This window comes from Takifugu rubripes, chromosome 11 (assembly GCF_901000725.2).
Source record: "Takifugu rubripes chromosome 11, fTakRub1.2, whole genome shotgun sequence".
Taxonomy (NCBI): domain Eukaryota; kingdom Metazoa; phylum Chordata; class Actinopteri; order Tetraodontiformes; family Tetraodontidae; genus Takifugu; species Takifugu rubripes.
Window position 1 is genome coordinate 8,228,687 of NC_042295.1, and position 27,751 is coordinate 8,256,437.

The window sequence follows — 27,751 nt, forward strand, 5'->3', positions numbered from 1 at the left end:
TGATTTTTCCATAGTTCTTCACAGTCCGCGCATCTCCTGCCGCTCTCACTACCGAAGGGAAGTCCGTGCGTAAAGCTTGCAGAAGCGGACGCTCTGACAAGCTTTACCTCCAAACTGAAGAAAAAGGTTTATGAAGAATGAAAGGATGACAGTTTGTTGTTTAGAAGAGTTCTGATATATCTTTTTTAGCTGAAGGTCCTCTCTCTTTGGCTTCCTTTGGCGCAGTTTATCCTGACACCATCTACGAAATGCCGCGCACCGGAGTCGCTGCGCCGACTCGGTTTATCCACGGAGAGTAAACAATGTACACGGAAAAACAAGACCACGGGGAGCTAACGGTGGATGTTCTTGGAATTAACAGTCGGTGCCCATAAAAACAAAGATTCAGTCAAACTTATGGCGTGAAGGTAAGAGAATCATTTCCCCCCTCATAATGAAGAACCCAGTAAAACAAAAGCATTTTTATGGTTCGTGGGTTCTAAATATAGCTCGAAACAGATTCCACAAACAGATTTCACTACGCAGGTAGTGTTCGTTATGATCACCTACTTAAAATCAAGGTGATGCAGTTTATTAGATGGCAGACGTCGGTGTAACTTTCATGCTGAATTGATTCCTGCCAGACTATTTTCGCTTCTTCGAAACGCGCGTTTGTAAACGCACGCTTTCAGAACGCGTGTCGGAAGTAGCAAAGGCGACTGTTTACATTATTGATCAGCTGATGCTTATTGGTGTAAAAGTGTCAGCGTGCAAATATCCGGTTTGGTTCGCAGTAATCGGCGCAGCAAACATGGCTCTAAGATTTCAGTTTGGGCGGAATATGGTGTTTGTGTCATTCAGGTGTGAATTCTGCTGAGTTGTCTGCCCACGGGCAGCGCTCCGTGCGCGACCCATCCCGTTTCCTATCAGTACCGAGCGACTTTAGCAAGTTCGCGACAGCTGATGGAACATCCGTGAGAAGTGTCGTGATGTGGATGTGGCAGTTTCCCGTCAGAAAATGTGACAGTGACCTTGTCGGGATTTGAACTTCAGCCCGGCGTCGCTTTTCTCTTAGCTGGAATGGCTCCAGGCCCTGGAACTTTAATGTTTATTTCCTCTCCGGATGTTAACGTTTACTTTCTACTTAACTGTTAATTTGGAGATAACAGCTGTTACGAAGAAACAAAAAAAATCCAAGTGAGCAGCTGTTCGGTAAGCAGGGATGGCTATATGTGCAGTCATGAAATAAAGAGGAAAAGCAATACCAGGTTGTTCATGTCAAGCAAAATATGCAGGAAGAAGAATGATCGGCTCGTTCGGAGACGAAGTGTGGAACACTGGATGCTTCAGTGACATTTTGCGCGTCCTTTGGCTGCATCTGCATACATCTCTGCTCCACCCTGAGGAAAACAGCCTTTCCACAGCTGCCCCATCAAATGTGACTCTTTGACAGCTTTACTGAATCAACAGCCACGCATTCCGTAGACGCCTTGTGTGCGCAAACACGCGGATCCATTAGAAAAACGCACACATGTGGCCATTGATTGATTTGTGGGGGATTATGCGGGGTTTTAAGCAGGAAAGGAAGATTATTATCGCCTGTAGTGACATTTATATTCAACGCACCGCTCCCGAGAGAGAAAAAGAGAGAGAGCATGGATTTACCAAAGTACAAAATCACGGCCTGAATTCAATTACAAACCCAAACAAGTGTTTGTTAATGCAGATATGTGTCTTACTTTCACTTTGTTGATAATTCAAGGTCAGGACTTCAATTTGTATTGGGCTGAGACCAGTGAAAAGCAGATCAGTTTAGGACCCAATCTACACAGCATACCAAAACCAAACAGTCATTTTAGTAAACACGTTTATATTTAGGTGTAAGGTGTTTCGTCTTTGAGGGGAAAAAATGATAAAACACTGTAAATAAAAGGCTTTTACAGTTGATTGTCATCTGCCCTGCATTTGCCAACACGTGTAATTTAAGATGCTCCTGAAAAATTCACGAGGATTTGCGCAGTCTTGTGCACACGCAGCGGTGTGAAAGTCGAAAAAACAGCCCATACTAAATGAAAAACTGATCATTGCAGAGCTCAGCTGAGCTTTACATGGATGAATATTATGTGGAGGAAAGGAGGAATGCGTCTATGTTTTCCATGCAAGATTCAAAATTGGACATGCAGTCAAAATTGCACATGAGGTATAAAGGACACGCGTGTCCCCAACACTCCTCTGCTCCTCCTGTAAATGTACATCAAAGGCAGCTCTCCTGTTTCGACGACCAAATCATTTAACTGTATCGGCTTCCTACAAATGTATTGGACTGACCTACATTCTCTCCATCCCTAAACCCGTCCCTGATTGAAACACATCAACACACCGGGGACCGGAGGGCTTCCACTGTGATCACTGAAAGTGAGTGGAGAAGCCAATTAGATCCAGCAGCCAATACCAAAGCCTTCAGGATCCGGTTATCCTCCATGTTGCAGCTACACATGCTAAGAAAGACATGGTAGCCAGTCGCTCCCGCTGTCATTCCCAGTGCTTCTGTGCTACCTATTGATCTCCATTGTTCATATTTAAACATGATGGTGCATTATGTATGGCTAGTAAGCAATACCCTGAACGTCATCAGTAGCTTTCTCTTGCTGTATTGTACAGATTGTTTAAGTGGCAATTATGCTCACACACTTTTATTGTGTGCCAACAATGAAGTGTTACCATATGTGTTCAGCTAAGTGCTGTTACTATACATTTACCAGCTGCTTGCTCGGGCATGTTACAATATGTACAAACCAGGTGACATATTGAGTTTTTTCCTCTCAAAGCAGCCAACATCCAAGATGAGAAGCACTACAGTTTGTGTAGCCAAAACAGATAAATCAGCATTTTCCCAAATCAGCAATTAAAAAAAGACAAACTCATTTTAATGTGATGCATTGTGAGATTTTGCATTGTGAGCATTTGAGATGGAGACTGTGTGGCTTTACTCTAAAATTTCAAATACAGCCGCATGCAAATATACAAAGTGGTTCTGGGCGTTAAAAGCCAGAAGAGACAGGCAGCTCTGCAGCTCTGCCTGGCAATAAATACATGCAAAATGATTGATTTGAAAACACATGCACACACACACACATACATGCACACGCGCGGCCACGCAAACACTTGAGGTGTGAAATCGTTTTACCTGCAGTTAGACTTCAGTGTCAGAGGACATCAGCCCTGTCTGTGTCTATGTATCTGTGTGTGTGTGTGTGTGTGTGTGTGTGCATATGCGTGTGTGCGTGTGTGTGTGTTTTTGTATTTGGTACATATTGAGTACAACATTACTCTTTCGACTAGCAAAGTGAGGACAAGTGGGGCCATCTTGGCTGGTCCCCACAACATCAAAGGACTGTTTTAGGGTTCAGATTTGGTTTTAAGGTTGAGGTTAGATGTGGGTTTGGATCAGGGTTAGAGGGTTAGTTGGGATTGGTTAGAGCGTAAGAAGCTGGTTACTGTATTATGTCTATGGAAGACAGAAATATGAGTGTGTGTGTGTGTGTGTGTGTGTGTGTGTGTGTGTGTGTTTGTGTGACATTCATAGGAGATTTTAATTAGCCATTGCTGTTCACAGCTTTTTATAAATCAACCGTTGTGTCTCAGAAACCGTCTTCCGAATCCACACAGGGTGAACCGAGCCGCGTGGATGAACCCGCCACAGCAGGCATATGATGAACCTAGGGAATAAGAAAGAACAAAGATCATTGGCTAAAGGAAAAACAGACTGGATGAATTGGATCTCTTCCCAGTTGTCTTGCCATGCAGCGCCTTTGGCCTGAAGAATGAAAAATCAACATAGGCACTCCATTCCGGAATGACTCTATAAATGATTGGGGCAGGTAGGAGGAATTCCAAGCACCTGAAGGAAAACAAATCCACAGCGCTACAGGAAGAGCTTCTCTCTGTTCTCAATTTTTCAAAGGCCAAAATCTGAAAGGTCGTTGGGAGATGAAGTGAGTTGACTCGTGAGTCATGTTGGACACCTTTCTTTTCCCAACTTCTGTTGACCGCCAAATTAAAGTCAAGGTTTTCCTAAAGAGACATTGTTTTCCCTGACATTTTCCTCAAGTCTGAGACTCTTTTGTTTGCTGAACAAAGTGAACATGGAGCCTCTCATCAGTATAACCTTTGGTACCAGCGTTGATGAATTGTTGCCCATGGTCAGGCTTTCTTAGCCAATGGTTATCTCTAAATGAACACAGCTTTAAAATAATTAGTGGTGGAGTCTTTACAAATCAAAAGAATGTGAGTTTTCTATGCTTTTAGACAAAATTCTGAGGAGATTCCATTACCCAATACTCCCACAGTGCAGATTAAACCTGCACCATCAGCCACAGGTTAAGGTATCATAAAATAGCAAGGTTGCTCCCATTATTCTGAAGAAAGACATTTATTTAGTTTTTAAAGTGTAGCTTTTAAATTTGATTAAATTTCTCCAAACGTTTCTGCCCCTTTGTTCAAATGTAAGCTTTGCTAAATCATATTATAAACGGGATCGATCGCATCGTTTTGGAAAACTGAGTCCAATTTCAGTGGCTGGATCATCTGAATGAAGAAATCATTTAGATAGAAGCATTCAGCCAAAGAGAAGGAGTCTGCAATATCCCAGAAAGTATCAGCTCTATCAGTCTAGAAAGGGGTACACAATCATTTCTGAGGCTCCGGGAGTCCAGTGAACCACAGAGAGAATGATTATCCGCAAATGGAGGAAACTTGGAACGGTGACGGACGGCCTCAAGAGCGGCTTCCCATCATAATGGCATCAAGAGCTCTTCAGCAACTGGTCCCAGATGACAAAAAGGAACCCAGAACCACATGTAAAGAACAGCAGGTTTTGCCTGAGAAATACTGAAGTGAACCTCCATGACAGTAATAGGTCCATCATGGTGGTGGTGGTGGTGGTGGTGGTGGTGGTGTGGGGCTTCAGGACCTGGATCACCTGCTTTGATAGATAAATAAATGAGGCTCTCTAGCAGAAGATCAGAATAAGGCCTCTAGCGGGTGCACTCAGGGTCTGCAGGAGGACAATGGGCCAAAACCCCGAGTCTGTGGCTGCACATATGCAAGGCTCGCTGCCAGCTATCCCAGACGCTCCACGGCAACCATTGCCTTCAGTTAACGTAATGATCACTTAAAGGCTGCATTTTAGGCTCACTCATGTATATAGCAGCACAAAGTCCAGCCATGTGAATCACTTTGACATATTCTGTTCAGCCTCTTTACTGGGAGAAGAATATCTCTTAGACTAGTCCTGCTGTCCTTTTGAAAAATTCTGAAGATAAAAGTCTTTTGAGAATTTAGCTGGCTGCCTCCAAGATAAGTCGCCTTTAAAGTTCCCCAAAGTCAACCGGCTAAAAACTGTCTGTTGGAGTTTTATTTTGTTCACTTTTTCTATTCAATTTAAAAGCAAACCCCGACTGTTTGATTGCTTACAGCACTTCCTGATCTGAACCATAATAGCCAGGACTGTATCTCCATGCCAGGCAACCATGGCAACCCAAACTCTGACAGTCAAGAATTAAGAATCATTAAAGTAGTGACAGTTGTTACCCTCTAATAACTGGTGACGTGTCAGAAAACTTTGTGGTCCAGCCTGTGCTGCTGCTTGTTGTGACCGTTCCTGTCCATTGCCATGACTACAGGAGAAAAACCCGACATCATGTACATAAAACAACCAAGTTAGGCAAGAAATATTCACAGGCGATGATAATTATTGTGGAGTTGTTACAATGTAGATGTTATAACTGCTGGAAATGAAGGCAGCTGTGCATCTTTTAGGTTTTCTTATTTGTCTCCGCTCTTAATTTATGTGATGGAAGCAGCAGACGGTGGTTTATGAATGAATCAGGATGGAGGGACATGCAGCAGCAGCAGGTGTATCAATATGGGCTCAGATGGTGTCACAAGTTGTGTGTGTGTGTGCGTGTGTGTGTGTGTGTGCACGTGCACCTCTGCATCTATTCCTTTGTGTGTGTTTACATACGTACGCATATGTGTGTGTTTGTGCATGTGCACCGCTGCATCTATTCCTTTGTGTGTGTTCAAGTGCGTGTGTGTGTGTGTGTGTGTGTGTGTGCACGTGCACCTCTGCATCTATTCCTTTGTGTGTGTTCACGTGTGTGTGTTTACATACGTACGCATATGTGTGTGTGTTTGTGCATGTGCACCGCTGCATCTATTCCTTTGTGAGTGTTCATGCGTGTGTTTGCGTGCGTACGTGTGTGTGTGTGTGTGTGTGTGTGTGTGTGTTTGCGCGATGCCTAATGGTGAATCAGCCAGTGTGCAGCATGCTGCCTCACTAGAGACACGACTGGTTGTTAGGCTTGAGCTTACCTGCAACCTAATGAGAGCGTTAAAGGGCTGGATCCACCAAACTCCTCCTCCTCCTCCTCATCCTCCTCATCCTCCTCATCCTCCCCCAACTCTTTCAGCCGGTTGCAGCTCTACCATTGCTTTCCCCTGACGGCTTGATTTGAGTACAGATAATGCCTGCGATTCCCTGTCTAATAAACTTTGCTTCCCACTATTAATAACGCAGGTGCATTGGGAAAAGGCCTTTTGCATTATGGGTGTCACTTCTCCTCAGTCATTGCTTTGTGACCCCCCCCCCCCAGTCTTGCCTTGAGGTTTCCTTGATGTTTGGCTTTCTCCTCGTCTTTTGACAGTAATCCCTCGATGAGCAGCTCCCCGTCAGTGGAAGCTCCGACCTCTAAAGTGTTGCAATTTATTGCACGTGCCAATCAAATGAATGACCCCCCCCCCCACACACACACACACACACACACATGCCTTCCTCCTCCATTGTGCAAACTTTTGCTTCTGCTTCCCAGTTCCAGCAGCATGAACAGATCCTGGCTCCCTTTCATCTGCCACATTGAGCCAATATTTCCACATATCACTGCAGTAAACTGAGTCTACCTCTAATCACACAGATGTGACATCAGTGTGCTGTGTTGAAGTCATAGCTGCACACACCCTCTGCAGGCTGTGACGGCATACTACTGCCGTGGGGGGTGGGCAGCCATTGACTTTAACAGCACGGGTGATTTTTAGCATGGCAACTAAGAGGGCCGGCAGATAGAAAACTCATTAGGATGAAGACAAAGATCAGATGGCCAAATCAAACACTCTAATAGTATTGACAGAGAGCCATCAGCTTAAGGTTCACTTCCTCTCCAGCTTAGAGGAAGATTTTACGCCGCAAGAAAAGAATGACACACCAAATGTGTCTCTCCAGCCTTTATTAGCACACACTAATAACTCATTTTGCGTTTGCGCCTGGGTGCGATTAGCATGCCGAAACTAGCAAAAGGCTGAAACATCCGTCAAAATCTGCCTCATCTGATGGCATCTGATGGGAGGTTTGTCTCGAAATGCGCACAGGGGAGGGTTAGGAATGGAAGTGACACTTGCAAGGAATTCCTTTTTCAGTTATATTCAAACTGTGTTTCTAAAGCACATCTGCAATAAATGGTGAAATACAGTTGCATGAGGCTCACGAGTGTCAACATTTTCTTGAAAGAGAAACCCGTCTTGCGCCTGACTCCAATTCAAACATCCTCACTTGTGTAGCTTATCTGTTTTTTGGGGGTGGACTCGAGGGAGCCAGGCAGTCGGCAGCAAAAAGCCTTGTCACTGGTGTGGAAATCCAGGGGAGCTAGATAATGCCTGTCGCTTTTAGAGATCACTGCCGGGGTCACCTGGGAATAAGAATTTGTGGTTAGACATAAGACTGAGAGATTGTGGGTAGAGAGAGAGGTTGTGCTATTTAAGGTTTATATCCAGGATAGGTCAAATGCTCACAATTCACCAGTATACGTTGTTGGCTCTTACATTGCCTAACTGGATAACCGATGAGAGCTAAATCTCCAGCTGCTGGTGTTTGTGATCTGCTGACATGAACCACGGCGCATCACTTACATGCTACATCGACAGCTTTTTCCAAATTGCAGTGTTTATGGACTACTATTTGATTAACAACTGAAGCAAAATGATGCTAAACCTGAGTGACCCTAATCCTCTTTCTAACAGAGGGGGGAACGCTGTATAAAAAGTAACTTTAAAAATGCAGCAGTTCTTCTTAATGGTTAAATGCTTCCATTCTCAAAGATTATATTTCTTGATATTTTTGGATTGATGTGTCTTTCCAGCTCCATTTTCATCGCTAGCTTTGTGCAGCTTATATTATATCAACGAACTATGTCACACTTTCAGGATTTTATCATATCCACCGGAAGAATTTGCACAATTATATATAGAAAGAAGAGTATTAGTCATCAGAAAATGATAATGTGGAAAGGGGGTTTAAAGAGTCCTAATCAGCACCTCCCAGGGCCAACATCATGCTTCACCAAAAAATGCATAATCAAAAGCAGAAAGGAGCCAAAATGAAGGGTTTGAGGAAAGATTAGGAAACCACCTCTGTCCAAGTGGAACAAACATGATGGATTAAGGCCCCAACTAACAGCCACCTTGAAAATATATAAATATGTAACACATTCTGACCCTTACTCCGGCAGCTCTTTGTGTGATGGGGGTGAGGATTGTCTCCAAGGTAACAAATGCTGGGACTTCCAGCCACTAGCTTTTGCATGACAGGAACCTAATTGAAATCTAGCCACGGTTCACTCTTAAACTATTGTCTTAAAGTTGTTATATTTGCCAAAAGCATGCACTATTGTTTCCTAGCAATACAAAATATCTGAATTGCCAGAGCCAAAATAAATGACACACATTCCCTCTTTATTAGTCGAGTAAACGGTGCCGCGGGGGCAGCAGATTTTTTGTATAATTTTAGCATTGCTTTGTCTCCGGTACATCTGTCTAAACAAATCGCGAGTGCCCTCCGGGTTGATTCGCATTCTGGTTGTGATTGTAAACTCTGCTTTGAAGCTAAAGTTCCAGTTGTGTGCTGGGCGACTGTGTCGGTGCGTAGGAACGCACAACTTCTGAGATAAGAGAACGATAAATGTGATCGTTTGTCTGCAATCGCACTTTCAAAAAAAACTGTTTTGCACAAGAATAGAAATTTGGCAGCTAACTGCTGTGAAGCTCATTTTGTTTAATGTCTACGTTAGTTATCTTTCTCTTCATCCTCCAATGTTAGCTGAAACAATGGCTCCTAATGGCCCACTAACAGCTCTGTGAAGAGACAATCTTTATCTTCTGCATTTGTACAGTACAGGTTTCTCTGAATTAAAGTTTTATACTTCACTTTTCTTGCCTCATTAATAGTTTTATGGCTCAAATTGACACGTAATATTGTCCACCTGCGTACAGTGTGTCCTCTCACCCCAGGTGGGGTCACAGGTACAGCTGCAGGATGATAAAAATGTGTCAAATCTGTCGCTGTGGCTCAAAGATAGAGGCCCAGCTTTGGAGCAGGTGAGAGGCTCGGTGATTTGCAGCGTCAGGGTTTAGTTATCTCCATGTCAAATGTAGCTCATCTCACCTCGCATCCTTAAACCAAACACTTCTGACTGTTTTTTAGGCACAGTAAGCAGCTCAAAGTCAATCATTTGGTGTCACGGCTACCTGAAATCCCTCTGTTTCAGCTTGTGTTTGTTTTTTCTCTGTCAAATCAACCCAGCGCTTGCTCAGGTATGTTTCTTTAACTTTATTGACCTTATGTCTTGCCGCTGACTGTTTTACCTGTGACTTAATCGCTTTGTGGACTCAGTCTCGCCACTTTGAACCAAGGCGAAGTGGCTCGATCTCTGTAGATTTTCAACCCTTGATGATGCAAGAGTGTATCGATCCACAAATGAAATCAAATGCTGCTGAGGCTCCTGCACAGTACGACATTTTAGATCCAACTACCTCTGTGCCTGCAAGCTGCATGCATTCCACCCTAACTACCCACAATTTAAAGAAACTTACTCATCTCTAATGAGTAAGAAACGGTTCAGTTGCTTCTTGTTCTATTGTGCATTATTAAGTCATTTGCAATATTTTGGATTGAGGAGCTCACCCTACAGGAAGGTTCAACAAAGCTGCCTCACCCTGTAGAGTATTTCATTGGAGTACAATCCAAAATTACCCACAATGCAGCTTCCAGTCTTCTTGGCTGTGAAGCTTTGCATACCTAGAGGTAGGGAAGTTCTGCCCTTCTCATCTGTCGACCCTCTAATGTTTGGATGTTGGTGGACAGACATTCTAAGATTTGTTTGGGCTCAGGTCAAAGATCTGGCTGGAACACTCAAAGACATCCACAGAGCTGTTGCTAAACCGGTCCTTTGTGGTCCAGGCTATTTGTTCAGGCTGTTGTTGGGAAGTTTATTATTCAGGCCAGTCTGAACTCCTGACTGCTTTGCATCATGTTTGCAAATAGTTCATTGAAAAACCAATTTTTTTTTACTTCACATTTAGTGGAACTCTCCCATTCCCATCAGTCATGCATTACTAATCCAGGAAACTTTTCATTTCTTCAAATAAACTGTAGCTTCTTGGCTTTATTAGTGAAGCAGTGGGTTTTCTCTCTTGCACAGCAGGAGAAGGAGCACCTCAAAGAACAACCAGCTTGATAAGTTTTTGACTAATGGCAGCATGTCCACAAAGTTATACAGTCGTGCACGGAGATGAGAAAGTGGGTTAGATCTGAGCTAACAGACAGTTGGTTTGATTTGTCTGTCCTTTTTTCCTCAAGATATTCTATTGATTTATTGCATTGGAGGGATTCCTTTGGGGGAAGAACTGAACTTTAAAGAATGAGCAATTCTGGCAGAGGGTTCACGTGGGGGCAGCTTTTAAACGGTTCATGTTTTTTCTAATTTGTTTATCCTCCGGACTCAGAAACAGCGTTGAGAGGCCCAACAAATACACAAAGACAGTGGAAATTCTAATTACCAAAACATCATTATCAGCCTGACAACATGTCTTTAACGGCCATGCATGCGTTTCATAGAACCGCTTTTGTTCATTTGAGCAACAAAGAGAATCCACAAAGATTAGACAAAACACCAAAAGCAAATCTATTTTGCATTCTGTCTCTAAGTGATGGTTTTCATGGCCATTTTCAAACATCAAAAAGCATTTTCAGATATCTACTCAGTACGATCCTGCGCTGCACCCCCTCAGTGGAGGAAAAGGCTTTATTAAAGTCAGGTTTTGTCTTTAAAGAACAACAAAAGAATTAGATGCACCAGCGGGTCAACTTCTTCCAGCAGTATGAGATACAGTAAAGGGGAAACAGAGTGGGCAAATAAATGGGATTAGACAGCATAGGGCATCTACGGGGCGAACAGGGAGCGTTCTGCCTCAGAGCACTGCTTGTATCTTTACAGGAACAATCATCCTCCTTGTCTTCTCTCCCCTCCTGCTGGTTCCTCTACATCCCTTCTGTGTGAGCGGAGGCTTTCTTCTGCCCTCCTCTGGTAACTTTTGTCATCAATTAAACCGTTAAGCCTGTCGACTGTCCCTGACAAACTCTGTGAGCAAAAGTCGCTCAATGGTGCACGTAAAGTACATGGTCTTTGCGGCTGTGCTTTGTGTCCCGTAATAGTATCTCTATTTAGCTTTATTTAACCCTGAATCACACACAACTGACCTGACAGCAAAATCTGAGCCAAAACAGGCAGGATATTACAAAAGCCACAATTGAATCGGTGCTGCAGGAGATAATGTTTTGGGTAGCAAAAGACAATGTCAAGAATTTAGCTCTGTGCATCACCTGAGTATTTGAGAATACTTCAAGACCAGCTTTAAGACCAGCGGCTACTACGGAAGAAAGGGAGACAAAAGAAGCGAGGGTGCTTGCCAGGACTCGCCTTTTAAAAGAAAACCAGTAAAGTGCCCTTTATGTACAGTGTGCTGAGCAGAAGGAGCACAGATGGCCTCGCGTTGCTCAAGCATCATCACTTTAACCTCAGGACAAAGATTCGCTGTTTTGCCCGTCTGGGGTCGTCTAATGTAGCAGAATATTACTGGTCAGTGTAGACAGTGACCTTTGCAGCAAAGAAAGGGTTTCAAAGTCTGTTCATTGTTGAGAATAGCTCCTATTGCTCTTATCATTAGTTATTATTTACTTTTTAGAAAAAATATCTATTTTTTTTCTTTTTTGTTGTTAAATGCTTTTGTCGTCACTTCCAAAAATGTTTGATGGTAACATTGTATAAACTATACATCTCTTGATGGTGATCAGGTTGAAATATCACCAGAGCTGAAATCTGTTGTGCAGATTTTATTGTTTATCACTGGCAGATCGTATGACTCTTTGAAATCAGAGATTTGAGGAGAACGTTCTTTGATACTGAGCAACTGACAGCATGTTTGTTTGATTTTTAGGGAAAATGTAGGGGCAGGACTTTCATTGATGGCAGATTATAGTTTTTCTCAACACAACATATCTACCCTAATATTAATTAGCAACAAGTATTCGTTTTTCAAGTATATTTACTTGTATTTTTTGGTCATAAAACCTCCATCACAGTCACCAGATTGCTCCCTGGCTCTTTTTTTCTGCTATCACTGAAGCACAAAAGACACATCAAGTCTGTTCTGATAGGCTGCTTCATTTTATCCTGCACAATGCTGCTAATTAAGGGCCTGTCTGTCAGGAAAGGACGGCTCCTCTGTTTTCCTTGTCGGTAATGAAACTGCCGGGTTGAGTAGTCAAAAACTGTTTTGGTATGCTTTCTCTATACCCACCCACTCCTCCAGCACCTGGATGTGCATCTGCTAAGGAAGTGCGGTTGGGTAGCACCCGCTGATCCGCTTGCAGCTGGAAATGCATCAGAACTCAAAAGTGTAAATGCAGATTTTCTTCAAATTCACATCAAAGATCTCTGTGGGTGACAAATGGAAGACTCTGATGTGTGGGGAAGTTGCATGTATCGTAGCGTATATACAAAGACTATCGAAATAAACCCCTTGAAACAGAACTCAGTTAAGTTTTCAAAATGTAATAAATCTGAGCATAACTGGGAATAATGATTATTCGATAGACTGGCAACATAATGTCATCATGCTGGCAGTAGTGCACGAGTGGGTGTGATGAGATGATGAGTAGATATAGTTCATGTCATCCCAGTCATGTGTGATTTAGCCTCACTGCAAGATAGTGTGGGGTGATTGTCAACACATGTAGCATACTGCCCGTTCCTGTTGATCTGGCTGATGCGGTGACATCCTGCGGCACTCTGTGCACACGTGCACAGAGGCGGAATCCTTTCATGCCTTGACGGTGCTCCAGCGTTCCATCCGTAACGATCGCCTCAGCAAGACGATAAAACAACGATACACTCTTCCTGTTATCGAGCAGCAGAGCGAAGGAAATACCCAAGTACCCAAGTATGATTGTTATATATGAAAAGCATCCAAACATCCACGGTACATTGAACCCGGCTTTGGCCCCGTGTTGTGTTCTGCAGGGCCCGTTCTTGGCCGTCATCACTCACAGCTAATGGATGTCTTTACCCAGTATGCCTACAATGACAGCATCTTCGATAACGGGACGTGGAGCGCCAATGAGACGACTAAAGACGAGACCCACCCTTACAACTACTATGCCATGCTGCTCACCCTGCTCATCTTCGTCATTGTCTTCGGCAACGTGCTGGTGTGCATGGCCGTATCCAGGGAGAAGGCCCTGCAGACCACCACCAACTACCTGATAGTCAGCCTGGCTGTCGCCGACCTCCTGGTGGCCACGCTGGTCATGCCCTGGGTCGTCTATTTGGAGGTAATGTGCGCACATACACACACACACACATTAACGCATTTGCTCTTTGTTCATACTAGAAAAGAACGAACACAAAGGAGCTGATGAGCTGTGGAGCTGATGCTATTTCTGAGCATGTACCTATTTTCTCTCTCTTCATTCCTTAGAAGAGAATAAAAGGAAAGAAAAATAATGGCGCTATAAGACGACAAATGAGTATGTGGAGTTATGTGTATTACTCTCTCCACTTCAAAAAGAGCATAAGTTTTTGTTGCATTTAGAGGGGAAAATTGTAAAACACCACAGCACAGTGTCGAAAGACAGACATCAGTATTTCCAGTGCACTCTTCATCAGCCTTGACGTGTTCATTTCTGTGGTGTCAGGTGATACGAGTCAATAGCACAAACATGTAAGACGCAAATCCGATAGCTTCACGCGTGCGTTGGGTTCTTGGTGGAAAATCAGGTCTGTCAGGAAGAAAACTCTTTTTACATATTTCTGTTGAGCCCACGTTGTTCTGATGAATTCGTTGTAGAGTTCAAAACTAGTACAACTTGACAAGGAAGAGTTTCTAATCCACCGGCTCAATAACAGGGAGGAAGTCTTCATCCCCTGGCTCCTTTTCGTTCCTTCAGTTGGTCTGCTCATTTATTCCCAACAACTCTTAAGGTCAGGCAGCAATCTCCGTCTATGGGCGCACTAATGCCCCCATGTCCTGGTGAATTATGATGATTATCCCTCCGATCGGATTACAGTGTGTACATCCATCGTTGCTACGCTGCACTGGGAGGTGATTTGTCACCCCTGAACTGCAACTTTATTAGTTTAAGAGGACTTGCTTTTTTTCCTGCCACATCTGTGGTAGATTCCTGTATTTATTACTATTACACGCACCAGCAAAGTGCAGAGCAGCTGATGAATTGACACATGACAGTTGTAGTCAGTGATACAGGACCTTTACTGGCCGACGGTTGCAGGAATTTCTATATGGAACAGGAATATAGTTAAGCCCCGCTGATCAGTAGCTGCAGCTGCTAATGCTGCGGATGCAGCGCCATGACAACGGGTCAATTTTATTATCCGCAAAGCAAAAGTACAGCTTACGCTGTGCGGAAGTTTCTGTGGCTCAGACAGCGCGGACCGGCGCTCACATCTATGTGGTCATTTTGTCCGATCAATACATAATATTGGGCTTCTGAAAGGTAAATAAATTCCCCTAAGAATGGGAATGACTGGGGTTTCCAGCAATGTGAGAAGCATAATATGGATTTTGCGTAATTATAGACGTTTGCCTGCTTATTTTAGAAAAGCTTGAATTTTCTCATTAAAAAAATGACTCGGCTATTGTTTCGCTAAGATCCTTGGAATTGATTATGAGACGAGACGAGGTTTCCATGTGAAAGAAACAGACTGCAACATCTGTCAGGAAATGACTGCTACCTGAAGAGGAACATGTTTAAAATAAACTTTACACCATTAATCTCCACATTTAGATTCATTAAAATCGATTAAGAATTGATTCATCTCAAAAGAATTGCTTTTTTTTTTTTTGCTGTGACGCAACGACAGGACAATGTTGCCCTTTAGCATTAAATGCTGAATTAAGATGAAATACCGCACCTTCCTGTCAGACATGACTGATCTTTACAGCAACAATATGATAAAAACGAGGAACTCCTGGTACCAAAAATCCGAAATAAAGAGCGTACCAAGGGCAGCGTGGGAATATTATCTGTATCATAGTCACGTCTGTCTCTGTAGGTGTTGAACAGATAATGATAATCGATGATAACGTGTTTTTTCACTCAGGTTTCATCGTGGATTAAGTGCAGATGAAATATAGCTGAAAAGCAAACACGACATAGATTATTATAATTTTAACCTTTTCCTGCATCAGTTGGGGTTCTGCTGCTCCTGCTTCAGAGATTAATGGCTAAAAATGTCTTCTCAATGTTACTCAGTAGACCATCAATCATTAGCTCTTGACGATATCTTTAATTTGAGATGGTTGTCTGTGCAAATGTCCACTGTATTAGTCCATTTGCAACCGTGGCAACAAAAGCAGAAAATGGCCTTCAAATGGTGTCACTATATGGAGAATTGGCAGTAACAGTAATAATGGTGGTGGAAGCATATCGGATTCAATTTTTACCCATTTTAAGGGAATTATGTACTTTAAATCACCTCTGCAAATGGAATCAGAATTTAATCTTGAGTTGCACAAGAGCTGTGATACAAAATTGACACCTGAAATTGGGGAAATAGAGAGAATATAGGAGAGGGAAGTGTGAAACTCTCACTGGGAGCATAGTTCTGCTGTTAAAGGCAATTTACTCTGAATGAAAAGCGTTTCGGCCCCGACGTGAACGGACCAGTGCAGCGTTGCACCATCCCCCAACAGACCCTGGCGACATAAAGGAATCTCCTACCCTTTCCTGTGTGACGGGGAGTGAAGGGGGGGACAGATGCAGTGTCAGACAGGGTGGGCGGGAGTGGACGTGTCAGAGCATCACTGATGATCTTTCTTGGTGGGGTCTGACAAGATGAGACGGAAACAGAGGAAGACGAATACATCTGAATCACGACTTCAGCTGAAGGCTGCAGACTCGAGAGCACGCTGACAGCGTTTGGTGTTAATCAGCTGTGTTCACACGCGCACTCGTGACAGTGACGTCACAAAAGGTGCTGAGCCACTCCATCTACATGTAATGTGAGTTTGCATTTCCACTGAAATACATGTAATACATATACTGTGTATAATGGCGGGGTTTAAAGCCATATTGAAAAGTGAATGAGATTTTATTGTTAAAAAATGTAAACAGCAAACAAATTTGAATTTTGTTGGATATTAAACATGAAGTAGAGGTTTCTTCATCTGGTAAAAGCTGATTAAAATGTTAAATAATCTATTAAATCTTATTTAAATAATAAAAAGAAACCTTTAATTATCGCAAGGCCTCATCCGTCATCATGGTTCCTAGTTCTTCTTCCACTGTTACCTTCTTTCATCCATCTATGCAACATCTACCACTTTAGCTCTTAGCGGGATCACAGGGAGGCTTTGAGCCTATCTCAGCTGCCTTTGGGCGAGGGGTGGGGTACATCCTGTTTTGGGATTAGTTTCCAGCTTCCGATAGTTCCAATCCAGTCCTAGTTGATCCATCATCCAGCTGGGTTAAATGCCCTACCAAGTAGAAAACCAGGAACTGGATCCCAGGTGAGAGCTGTTGCTGACCTGGTAGGAAGGAAAACCTGGCAGGGCTTACCGCTGGTAGGACTGGGTTAATGAGCCCCATCTTGTCCCTTTTGATGTTACATTAGTATTCAAATTGTAGTGGTTTTACTGTGTGTGTTTTTTTCCCAACTATTCTTCCATTTCTTTTTTCTTCTAATCTCTGTGATTTCCTATGTAGATGTATTATAAGCAGCCAGTTCCTATAGCAGGAATATATATAATAATGCTGCTTTATCTTGGGAAAGGACATCAAGTGCTGTGTTGACTGTCACTATAAGCTGCCATTTGATGGAGTTTTTCTCTCGTAGGTGGTGGGAGAGTGGCGCTTTAGCAAGATCCACTGTGACATCTTTGTCACTCTGGATGTGATGATGTGTACTGCCAGCATCCTCAATCTCTGTGCCATCAGCATTGATCGGTGAGTTCACAGGTTGTTTGTCCTCCCTGTCATGCTTCCTGCATGGATTTTTTAATGGAAGTCTTTATCTTCTGAATAACAGAAGTAACCTGCTACCCTTAAATTGCAGCACGGTCGAGGCATTGCACGAGGCATGCACGCACAAACCCTGAACACACCCTTTTTCTGCATGACTAGCTACATTTTCAGTGTTTTCTTTGTTTCCCTCCATTCGTTTTCTAACATTAATATTATACAATAACCCTTTTTTTCAAAAATATCTTGTTGTGTTTTCAATCCTGAGTTTACGGCTTTTCCAGGTAAAGCCGTAAATCAATCAAAGCAAGAATGCAGCCAGACAAATCAATTTGCTGAAATGCTAATATGTCGTGTAGCCTTTTGAACCAATTTATCAGGTCTAGGGTGAAAAAAAAATCTCACTCTGAATCTCAATTTCAGAATGACTTCTGCCACACAGATTGAAAAGGGAATCTGTGGGCATTTCATGTAAATAACTCATTTAAAATATCACTTCTTGGTCCTTGTGCAATGAATTTTAATGTTCTCTCTGGTCAGTGCAAACCTGGGTGAGTCAGTTATTCAGCAGATGTACTATAAAGAGGAAAAAGCAGCTTTAAACTTCAAGGAAAGTGCCATAAACGCTGCATATGTGGCAGAAATACATAAATTACACAGCTATTTAAGGAAGCAAACCCCTGGATTTTTACACAGGACTTTCTTGTCCCGGTTTCATCACCATATCCAAAAATAAATACAGGAATGATTAATGGCAGCATCTCAGTAAACGCATGCCCGGGTAATGGTGGAACGGTACCGGTCTGAAGCGCCCGAAAGCTCAACCTTTCAGCAGAGAGTAGATGGAATTAATGCTACAAGCTATGACTGTGGAGAAGCTGTGTGGAAGAAATTTCTCACTTTTCCACCTTGATTTCATTGCACTTGATTTTCCACTTGACTGCATTTTCCATTTTACATCCACACACGACATAAATATTCACCGCGGTCACAGTTTACCTGGTGCCCAAGCGATTGAATCAGGATGCAAATGTCTCTCACATGTGGCGAAAACAACTTTATTGGTGAGTGTTGGTGTGTCTTCCATAAAGCAATAAGCGACAAATGTAATATTTACATGTTATTTATGGACCTGCTTGTGCGCATAGCCTGTGAAAAGTGGGTCAGGACCACGTTGTCTGTGCCGCCGATGCTGATTTAGAAAAGTTCTAAGCTGAAAAGCTCCGTTCTGTTTTTGTTGCTATTCAACACCAAGTGATGATTAAAAAGACCAACCTTAACAGCTGCTCACATTCTTTTTATAGAAGAAGCACATAAAGCAAAGACAGCGTGACTTTTGTGTGGGAGGTGATGTGAGTGTACACTTGCCAAATGCAGTTTAACAGAACTCCAATTATGTTGCCAAAAGCAGATTGTTTTGAGTGGACCCAGAGGACACTTCCCCATTAAGCTTTCACTCACAACAGGTCGTAGAATATTTCAGAGGACAGTGATGACAGTGCAAGCAGGTTGACACATTTGGACAAATGCTACTTTTAGCTTTAGCTTTATTACATGAAGACCAGTTTGATAACGAGAGGAAATTTGCTCTTCAGCAAACTATTGCTGCAGCTCACAGAGATCCATTCAGCTCTAAACAACTCTCATCTCAGCAGTGTCAATTACAGAGAAAAGCTCCTCCAGCCCCACAAAAATGGGGAAGTTTTAATGAATTTTTATCCATTCACCCGTTTCTAAGTGCGCTGTTATCACAACGAGGCCATTAGTGGCGCTGACCTCTACTTTGACCTTTTTAAATGTAATGGCAAAGTGTTTTTTTCAGCGTCAACAAGTCCTCTTGACCTGTTTCATGCAAGGCAAAGGTTTGTTGGTTGGCTATCAGCTGAAGCTCTCATCGCTGTTGTTCAATGTGAAAAACATGCCGGAAATGTTGGAATTTATTTTTTTTCCTTGCTCACTGCGAGGGCGTCGGTGCCAGGTTATGTGTGGAAAAACACAGACGCACTTTTAATAAAATGCTGTCGTTAATGAATCCTCAAGCAAAAACATGCACAAACACGTGGCGCTATCATACGCATGAATTGGGCCGCAGCCAGATTTAGGTTTGTGAGGATCATCCATGAAATCTCTGAAACGTGTGAAAAAGTTAATATTTATACCTTTATAAAGGCTATAAACGCGACCCACATTTATTCAAAAGGGCAAATTTGCTGGATGGAACCTCGTCAGCCTTGATTTTCACACAGGTGATTAAGGTCTTTGGAGCAGAAAATGACAAATGGGTGTCTGAACATTTCATCGTCTGTCAGGCTCCTCGGGGTCGTGTCCCATTATCACTTCTTTAATACTATTATCTTAATCTGCCCTCCCAATGACAATACAGTCAGCTCTGACTTTGTGGTAACCAGATGTGACAAAAGGCAGAGACGCTTGTTGCGTTCAGGCGCGAACCCTCCACCTGCTCTCCCACGTAAAGCCAGGAGGTCGTAAATCTTGACACCGTGACCAATAATAACTGCTCTGCTCCGCTTATTTTGGCCAATGAAATGCCAACCAGAGCTCTTCCACCTTTATTAAATGTCAAAGCTCAATGTGTAGTGGGCACTTACTGATCATTTTAATGGCTTTGTCACTGACTCTCTGCAAACATTTTGAGTAAAATGTTGTAGAACTCTCGCTATCAAGGCCATAACAACAAAATATTAAAACTGTACAATAGGCTGCATGGACAGCTGTAATCTGAGGAACTGCATGTTTGTTTCAAAGCCAAATCACTAAATATCAAACAGTACATTCAAATTATGCTGGTTTTAATAATAATATAACCTTTGTTTGCTTTGAATGACCAAACAAAGGATGTTGGTCATTTGACCTTAGTCTTCTCTTCAATGGTATCATCACTAGCTGAAGTCATGAAAAAAACATAAGACAGCCAATTTTCTACTTCCCCATAACACTGTGTTTTCATCTCCCCGTTGTGTCTCATCTAGCCTTAAATTCAAGCGTGCAGCCTCTGTGCAGCCAAGTGCACATCCAGCCCCCCAATTGGACTGGATGTGCACTTGGTTGTACATCCACAGCATGTGGACCCAAATGCAAACATTCGGCGAAAGATCATTTTTTCTTGTCCTTAACTTAGTGCAGTGGGTTCTATTCTCAGCCAGCCAAAGGCAGCTTTGTTCTATTCTCACACTTACAAAGGAAGCAGGATGGATGTGCGGGCCATTGTGAGCAGCGTTGCATTTGCTGATGTTCATGATCAGCTAATCAGGTTAACAAATGCAGCAAGGTTAAATGATTAGATCATACCCGTAAGAGAAGAGCAACATTCCCCTCCTTTAATCCTTTAGCCATCTTTTAGGGCCGGTCCACCGCAGGACAGGGTCTGATCGGGGACGACAATTCCTGGTTTGGATCACTCATTAACTCGTTTGATTCTGGATCATTGAGGCCGGCTGTATTTTTCCTATGTCGTTATTTATTTTTGTTTGTTTGTGACGACCCCTCTTCCCTCTTTACAGTTACACAGCGGTTGCCATGCCGATGCTGTACAACACACGCTACAGCTCCAGGAGACGGGTCACCGTCATGATCTCGGTGGTGTGGGTGCTGTCCTTCGCCATATCATGTCCTCTGTTGTTTGGCCTCAATAACACAGGTGAGACGGCAATGAGAGACGCGTCTGCTGTTTTTGTTTAGTGATGCACTCACGGTACGCTCGGGTGTATAAACAGCCCTGTAAACACATGTCTATACTTAAAATTACTCGAATGTGCCCATTTTTATGTTCATGGGGTTTACCAATCTGCTTTGCACTTGCAGAAATTGATTAGCAGTTGCCAAATCACCAATAAACTTTAGGACCAACTGTTATGTTTGATGTTTAAGAGAGCCCTGATCCTTTTGTGTTCATTTCACAAAGCCACTGCTCACTGAACAGAGGATTAGAGCTGAATGCTGGCGGGATTGTCAGATTAATGGATTGAGGTTTTTGTCAGACTCATTGATGACCGGCTGGTGTGGCTCACCTCCTGTCACGTTTGGGCTCAACCTTGAGCGCTGATTCAAAAGGGACCCAAGTCTTTGGTTTCAAGATCTTCTCAAAGACTTTAGAACAAACACTTCTCCACCAACAGTGTGTTGTTAAATGCAACGATATGTTCAGGAACCATCAAAAAGTTGGAATAATTTCGCGAACATGATAAAGATGGTCAAAAATTATTAAATATGAATAACTGCTTATACGTTTGTAAAGAAAGTCAAACTTTTTATTGAAATTTTACATAGTGATGGAAGAAAAAGTGCAGTTGGAAATATTCACGCGCTATCTGCTCGTCTTCACAGCAACTCGTGACCAGTCCCTCTGTTTCATCGCCAATCCAGCCTTTGTGGTGTACTCCTCCATCGTGTCCTTCTATGTTCCTTTCATCGTCACCCTGCTGGTGTACGTACAGATTTACGTGGTCCTGAGGAAGCGCAGGAAACGCGTCAACACCAAACCCAAACAGCGGCTCTGTCAGGCCGCTGATCCTGATATCCCCACTTCGCTGAAGGTCAGTCTCTGCCGTGTTTGTTGAGCCCACATTGCACAAAGAAAATGTTCCTCAAGATTCTGCTTTTTTCCACTCGTCGGGGTCGGATTAGTGAAGCTCAGCACACCCTCACACAGAAAACTTCGCCTCCAACTGGATTTAAATACCTAAATCCCATCAGCGCGTGGCGTTAGCCTTGTTCGCTACAGAGAAACCTGCAGACTCAGTTTTATTTCTTTACGAACCTTTAATCAATGACGTTCTCGGACCAATTGGAGGGCTTTTGAACGGGTATAATGTTACGTAGCACCCTACGGTAAAGAGCCAAACGGAGACAGGAAGGTAATTGATTTTCACTGAAAAACACAATGAGCGCACAATAGATTAAAGGTCAACACTCTGCTGAACATGAAGCAATCTTTGCATTCCTGCTCCTATTATCTAAACTACCGTCATAAATGCCTTCACTTAGAAGACCAATTTTAATCGTCATCTCGGATCTGCCGGCACGTTGCAGTAAGATGCTTCCAGTCTTTAGTTACGTTGGCCTGTGAACGACCTTCCTGCTTTTGTGCTTATTGACTTTACTGCAACAGTATGTAACGCTATGGGCGCACACAGGAACCCGAGTAGAACGCTCCCGAGACAGCGTCATGAATTACTCATGTTCATGCATGTACGGGCTTTGTGCATGGCTATAAATTTAGGTCCAAGGAAGGACAGCATCGACAAGAGCCCATAAAAACCTAATGGGGCAGAATGTAAACAGAGGAGTTGTTCAATAAAAAAAGGTCATTAAGTCAAAAGGTGTTGGTTTATCAGATTTACCTGAACATGTCTTCACCAGAATAATCCTGACAGATTATTTGCACGAATTTACAGACTGAAGCAAACAGATGAGGGTTGAAAGAGAAAGGAGTGATAAGGTTGAATAAAAGAGAGCATCAAAATTTGATGTGGAGCGGCATCGTGACTCATGAGTCTGGATTCCAGAAAATTTAAAAAAAGAGAACAGACAAAGGACGGTTAGTGTCGTATTTTTGTGTTTTAGGCAAGATGTCTGTGTAGATTCTTTTAGGCAGTTTTCCACAGTTTAAAATGGGGGGGGGGGTCTAACTGTAATTTCCCCAAGGTGACACAAGTTTTCTACAATGAATGATAGACAGTCTCGCCATGTTAGCTCACTGCGGCGGTAGACGCTAAACAGCCTCCTGTGCTGGCGCCTGACAAAGCCTCAATTGACCCCGTAGGACAGCGGGGACCTTAGTGTAGAGAGCCTGTTCATCATCTGTGCTTTGACTTTGGAACCTGCCCTTGCTGACGACACTTTTGGTTTTTTAAATGTCAGGATAAGTGCACTCATCCAGAGGATGTGAGGTTGTGCACCATGATTGTGAAGTCTAATGGGAGTTTTCCTGTCAACAAAAAGAAAGTGGTGAGTGCTCTTATTTTTTTTCTGCCGCCTTTTAAAAATCGTCTTCACTCGTGCTGGTCGTCTGTCGATTGTGTCATTTTTCGGGCATGTTTATTTATTTGGTTTGGAGAATCAAAAATAAAATACTGACAGTAGATTTCCAACTATGTTTAATAACTTACTTTTGAAGGACTTTGTTAGTTCACTGAGGAATGGCAATCAGAGCCATTGTTGTTCCATTGTTGTTGTGGATGCTTCCATGTTCTGTCTGTGGAACACCGATTGGAAGCTCTGGCACCACTTCCCAGGCAGCACCAGTAGGCAATGATGGAACCCGGGAGGATGAGGCTGAAGGTGGCTGGGGTGAGGACTCCAGAAGTAGAGTTGTTAACCATCAGCAAGCCACAATGGCAAACACACAGAGTGGTTTTTAACTGCTTCCTCGCCTACAAGGGTGAGAACTGGAATGACTTATGGGTGCCGAGGCCCATGCTGACTTCCGGGCTGATACGTTTCCTGCTTAGATTCACAGAGCACGCCGCAGGTGTGAGCAGTGACATTACATGGATGTTTCATCAGGTACAGTTTCTGCCTGAAGATGAAGCACTACTTTTTCTGGGGAGACCTGACTAGAGGAGCAACACGCAGCATTTATTAATGGCAAGGGCTCTGGCTTAGAAGCAAGTGCAGCCCTCGCTATGCTACATTCATGCTGCAGAAGCACAGATCAGCCAGAGGAGGAATCCTGCGTGGTTTTGGATCATTGCTGTTGTGCCGGCAGCACCTATATAAAAGGCAGTTGGACAACAAACTGATTGCTCCCTCATGTTTAGGTGGGGTTTAGCTCACAGGGGACTACGAATGTGCCTGAAGTATTCAGCCCATCTCACAAAGGCGTTGTGGTCAGATAATGGTTAAGTTGCATTCTTTTGCAAGAATGCTATTCATGTCCCTCGCAGGATGAGCACCGAGCTGTCAGAAGCCTCAGTATTTGCTGTGATGCGTCAGAGAGAGAGTGAAGTTTATTTGTATGCCAGGAAAGGCAGAGGTAGGCTTCATGACAACACATTCACCACTGGACAAGCCCTTGTGTGTCACAATGGGGCTCCATAGATGTTAACTGGTGGCCAGTGATATCACTGCTGGTGTGAGTGGAGCCACGTACGAATCTCGGGTAAGCTCTAGAGCCACATTTTCCAACAAGTCCCTGCAGATCCAGAATGAGTGCCAGATAGAGACAGCTGCACTGCATCCAGGTGCTGTCGCCATGGTTGTGGAGCCACGGCTCCCAGGAGCACCGTTGCCTCATTAGCATCACCACCAACCAAAGTCAAGTCAGGACAGGAAATCTGAGGGTGAACAACTAACGTTTCACCTGCTCGTGCTGTTCCAGCTGATAGTATATCAGACAATTAGGCCGGGCAAATTTGGGAGCAGCTGTAGCGAAGGACTAGGTGTTTATCAATCAAGTTTGTTGCGTCAGCTTTAGCGGACACTAGTAGTGCAGTCTTGATGGAACACAAACTATCTCAGATGAATTTTCCAATTTGCATCCAGTTCTTATTCCTTAATAAGTGTGTTGCGTGTGCACACCTGTGCTCAGAAACATGTAAATTGATGTTATATTTGTTCGGTTAATCTCTGCCTAGAATTGAAGCAGTAGTAAAGAGTCACAGACTCTTGCATGTTTGTAATCGCAGGCCATAATGTAATGCTGATACGTTATAGTCACGTACTGTAGCTGATCACACATATTTACACCTGATTACATACTAAAAAATGTACGGTTGCTCCACATTAGCCACAAATTCCCACCCTGCTGAAGAAATGCATTGTTAAGATAGCTATTTCGAGGCATGCTCATTCAATTCTACTCCAATTCGACCCTAAGGAAACAACCAGAGTATCAAGAAAATATATTTATTACTCTGAGGATAGTGTCCAACAAAAATGAGATTAATCTAAATTCTCTTCTCTCTCTAAAGAACATTCTTTATTGTCCAGTAAACCCATGGGAAATAACTTCAAATGGGAAATTCATTAAAATAAATTAACTGAAATCAAATTTACAATGGTTGCAGATATTCATTAAAGACGGCGTGAACGAAGTAGAAGGTCTGGAGCTGGACGAACTGAACTACTGTGGCGGCAGCCACAAGCAGCCACCACCACAGCAACAGCCGCGCGCCCTCGGAGACACACCGGCCACCAGCCACCAGCTCCTGATGTCCACAAAAGCCAATGCCAGCCCCACATCCACGCCCCCCACGCCCCCTGAGGAGGGCCAGAGAACAGAGAAAAATGGAGATCCGACCAAGGAGGCCCAGGGAAATCCAGCTCCTGTTGTGGCCCTGCGGAACGGCAAGACTCAGACCTCCCTGAAGACCTTGAGTAAGAGGAAGATCTCCCAGCAGAAGGAGAAGAAGGCCACTCAGATGTTAGCTATCGTCCTCGGTAAGGCTGTTCCCTTCCTCTCCCTCTTTTATAAAAACAGATTTGTCACCACCTCTGAGGGTGAACAGTAATTTTATTACCCAAAAACCCCCAATCTGAATATGCAAATTAGGCAAGACAAATCAGTGGGGGAAATTTAAATGTTGTTTTATGAATCACGAGTCGCCTTTTTGGGCAGCCATCTTGGGTCCTCTTTAGTCTGCCTGCGTTTATGTTTTAATCATGATGACAAGTCTCAAAACAGGGTTTGGAAACCAGGCAGGCACTGATGCGACAACAGGAAATAATCGTTTTGTGCCTGTTGCATTTTAGTGGTGCATTTAGATCGGTTTTAATTCATGGAAACATTGACGATAAACAACATTTAATGCACCCAAAAACATTTAATTATTTTTTTTAAAAGCATTCTTAATGGGACCCCGTTGGACAAGAACTACTTTCTAGCCTGTGAAATGAATTTTGCTACATTATTGAAGAGCAAAGACAAGCATAAAGAACTACAGGGATTTGATTTAATGTCAGTGCTCACAACTCCACAAAAGAAACACAAAACCTGTGTAAAGATGTTCCATAGGGCACAGAGTCAAGAGAAGAGCTCATCAAAAGACGCAAGGCATAAAAATAATTCAAAATATGGTTTAAAAAAATCATTAAAGCAACAAAGAAAGTGGTTTAGAGAGGCAGAAGATGGAGAAAACTATCCTAGGAAGAGCAGCACAGACAGATTTACAAGCTCAATTTAAGCTAACTGCATCTGGTGCTCAGAGTGCAGGTTCTTTACATGAGGGAGGTGGAGACAGCAGGTGAGAGAACAGGTGGCAACAACCAGAACAATCAGGAAAGAAGAAGAGACGAAGCTAAGACAAGTAAATATAACATCCTCCGGAAGGCTCGGGGAGCTTGACTGAATCGATGGAACAGTGAATCTTCACATCAGCTCGCTCTAATATTTGAACGAAACGGATGACCTTTGATTTTAATTTGACTAATCAACAATCTTAGCAGAAATAATGTGTTTTCACGGCCCGTCTTTCTTCTGAAATCCTTTGCTTCTCTTCCTCTCTCCCCCTCAGGTGTCTTCATCATATGCTGGCTGCCATTTTTCATTACCCATATCTTGAACACCCACTGCACAAGATGTAAGGTTCCTGCTGAGATGTATAACGCCTTCACTTGGCTGGGCTACGTGAATAGTGCCGTGAATCCCATCATTTACACCACCTTCAACGTGGAGTTCAGGAAGGCGTTCATTAAGATTTTGCACTGCTGAAATGCGGCAGGGCTCGTCCGAGTGAGACCTCGCTTCTGGCAAATACCTCATCCTGTTAAGGAAAATGCACCACACGGCAAAAAGATGCTTTCCTGAAGAGGCGGCGGCGAGTGGCGGCGAGATGTCCTTTTTCTTTGGAAGCTATGCTGGCTGTCGATGTGAATTTCATTTTTCTTTGGTGGGGTTCATATCAGTGAATGTAAAACAAGAGAAGTCTGTACTGATGCCCCATTTCACAGAGAAAAGTCCAACATTGTTCTCTGAAAAAATTGTGCTAGCCACATACGGAGCCATCTGTGTAAATGACACATGCAAACGGCTATTTATTGTGTGTGTACCTTTACGTTTCGATGATGATAATATCTTTCAGATGGTAGATATCGAGTCAGTGTTTATTGCAGTGTTAAAACAACTATATGAGCTCTTATTCTTAAAACAATATCAAAGCTAAAACGATCGGTGTGCGTGTGTGTGTGCGCGTGTGTATGTGTTGAAGACGAAAGGCTTTAATTGCTGTATAGTGTCGCTATATCAATACACATATTTTCAATTTTATAAAAAAGAATAATATAATATTGATCTTACTGCTATTTGCTGTACATAGGTTTTCTTAATGCATTAATTGTGATCATATGCCTGCTATGGAAATGTGGTGCATGCCTCACTCTCCCTCCCTTCGATGTCTCATAAAATGTATGTTTAAGAATCAATAATAAACTGTGTTATGAGACGCT

General features: G+C 43.1%; 1 protein-coding gene across 4 annotated transcripts; it reads left to right on the plus strand.

The window, feature by feature from the left end:
- Positions 1 to 27,751, plus strand: drd2a (dopamine receptor D2a). Of its 4 annotated transcripts, XM_029844091.1 has the most exons (9): positions 2 to 126; positions 226 to 407; positions 13,389 to 13,699; positions 17,223 to 17,332; positions 20,869 to 21,005; positions 21,692 to 21,900; positions 23,228 to 23,314; positions 25,375 to 25,747; positions 26,821 to 27,751. In XM_029844091.1, the coding sequence occupies exons 3-9, from the start codon at positions 13,421 to 13,423 to the stop codon at positions 27,015 to 27,017; spliced, it is 1,392 nt and encodes a 463-aa protein (XP_029699951.1). In that variant the 5' UTR covers positions 2 to 126; positions 226 to 407; positions 13,389 to 13,420; the 3' UTR covers positions 27,018 to 27,751. The 4 variants fall into 4 exon arrangements, with proteins under 4 accessions (XP_003968417.2, XP_029699953.1, XP_029699951.1 ...); XM_003968368.3 differs by having other exon boundaries at positions 1 to 407; XM_029844093.1 differs by having other exon boundaries at positions 1 to 407; positions 13,439 to 13,699.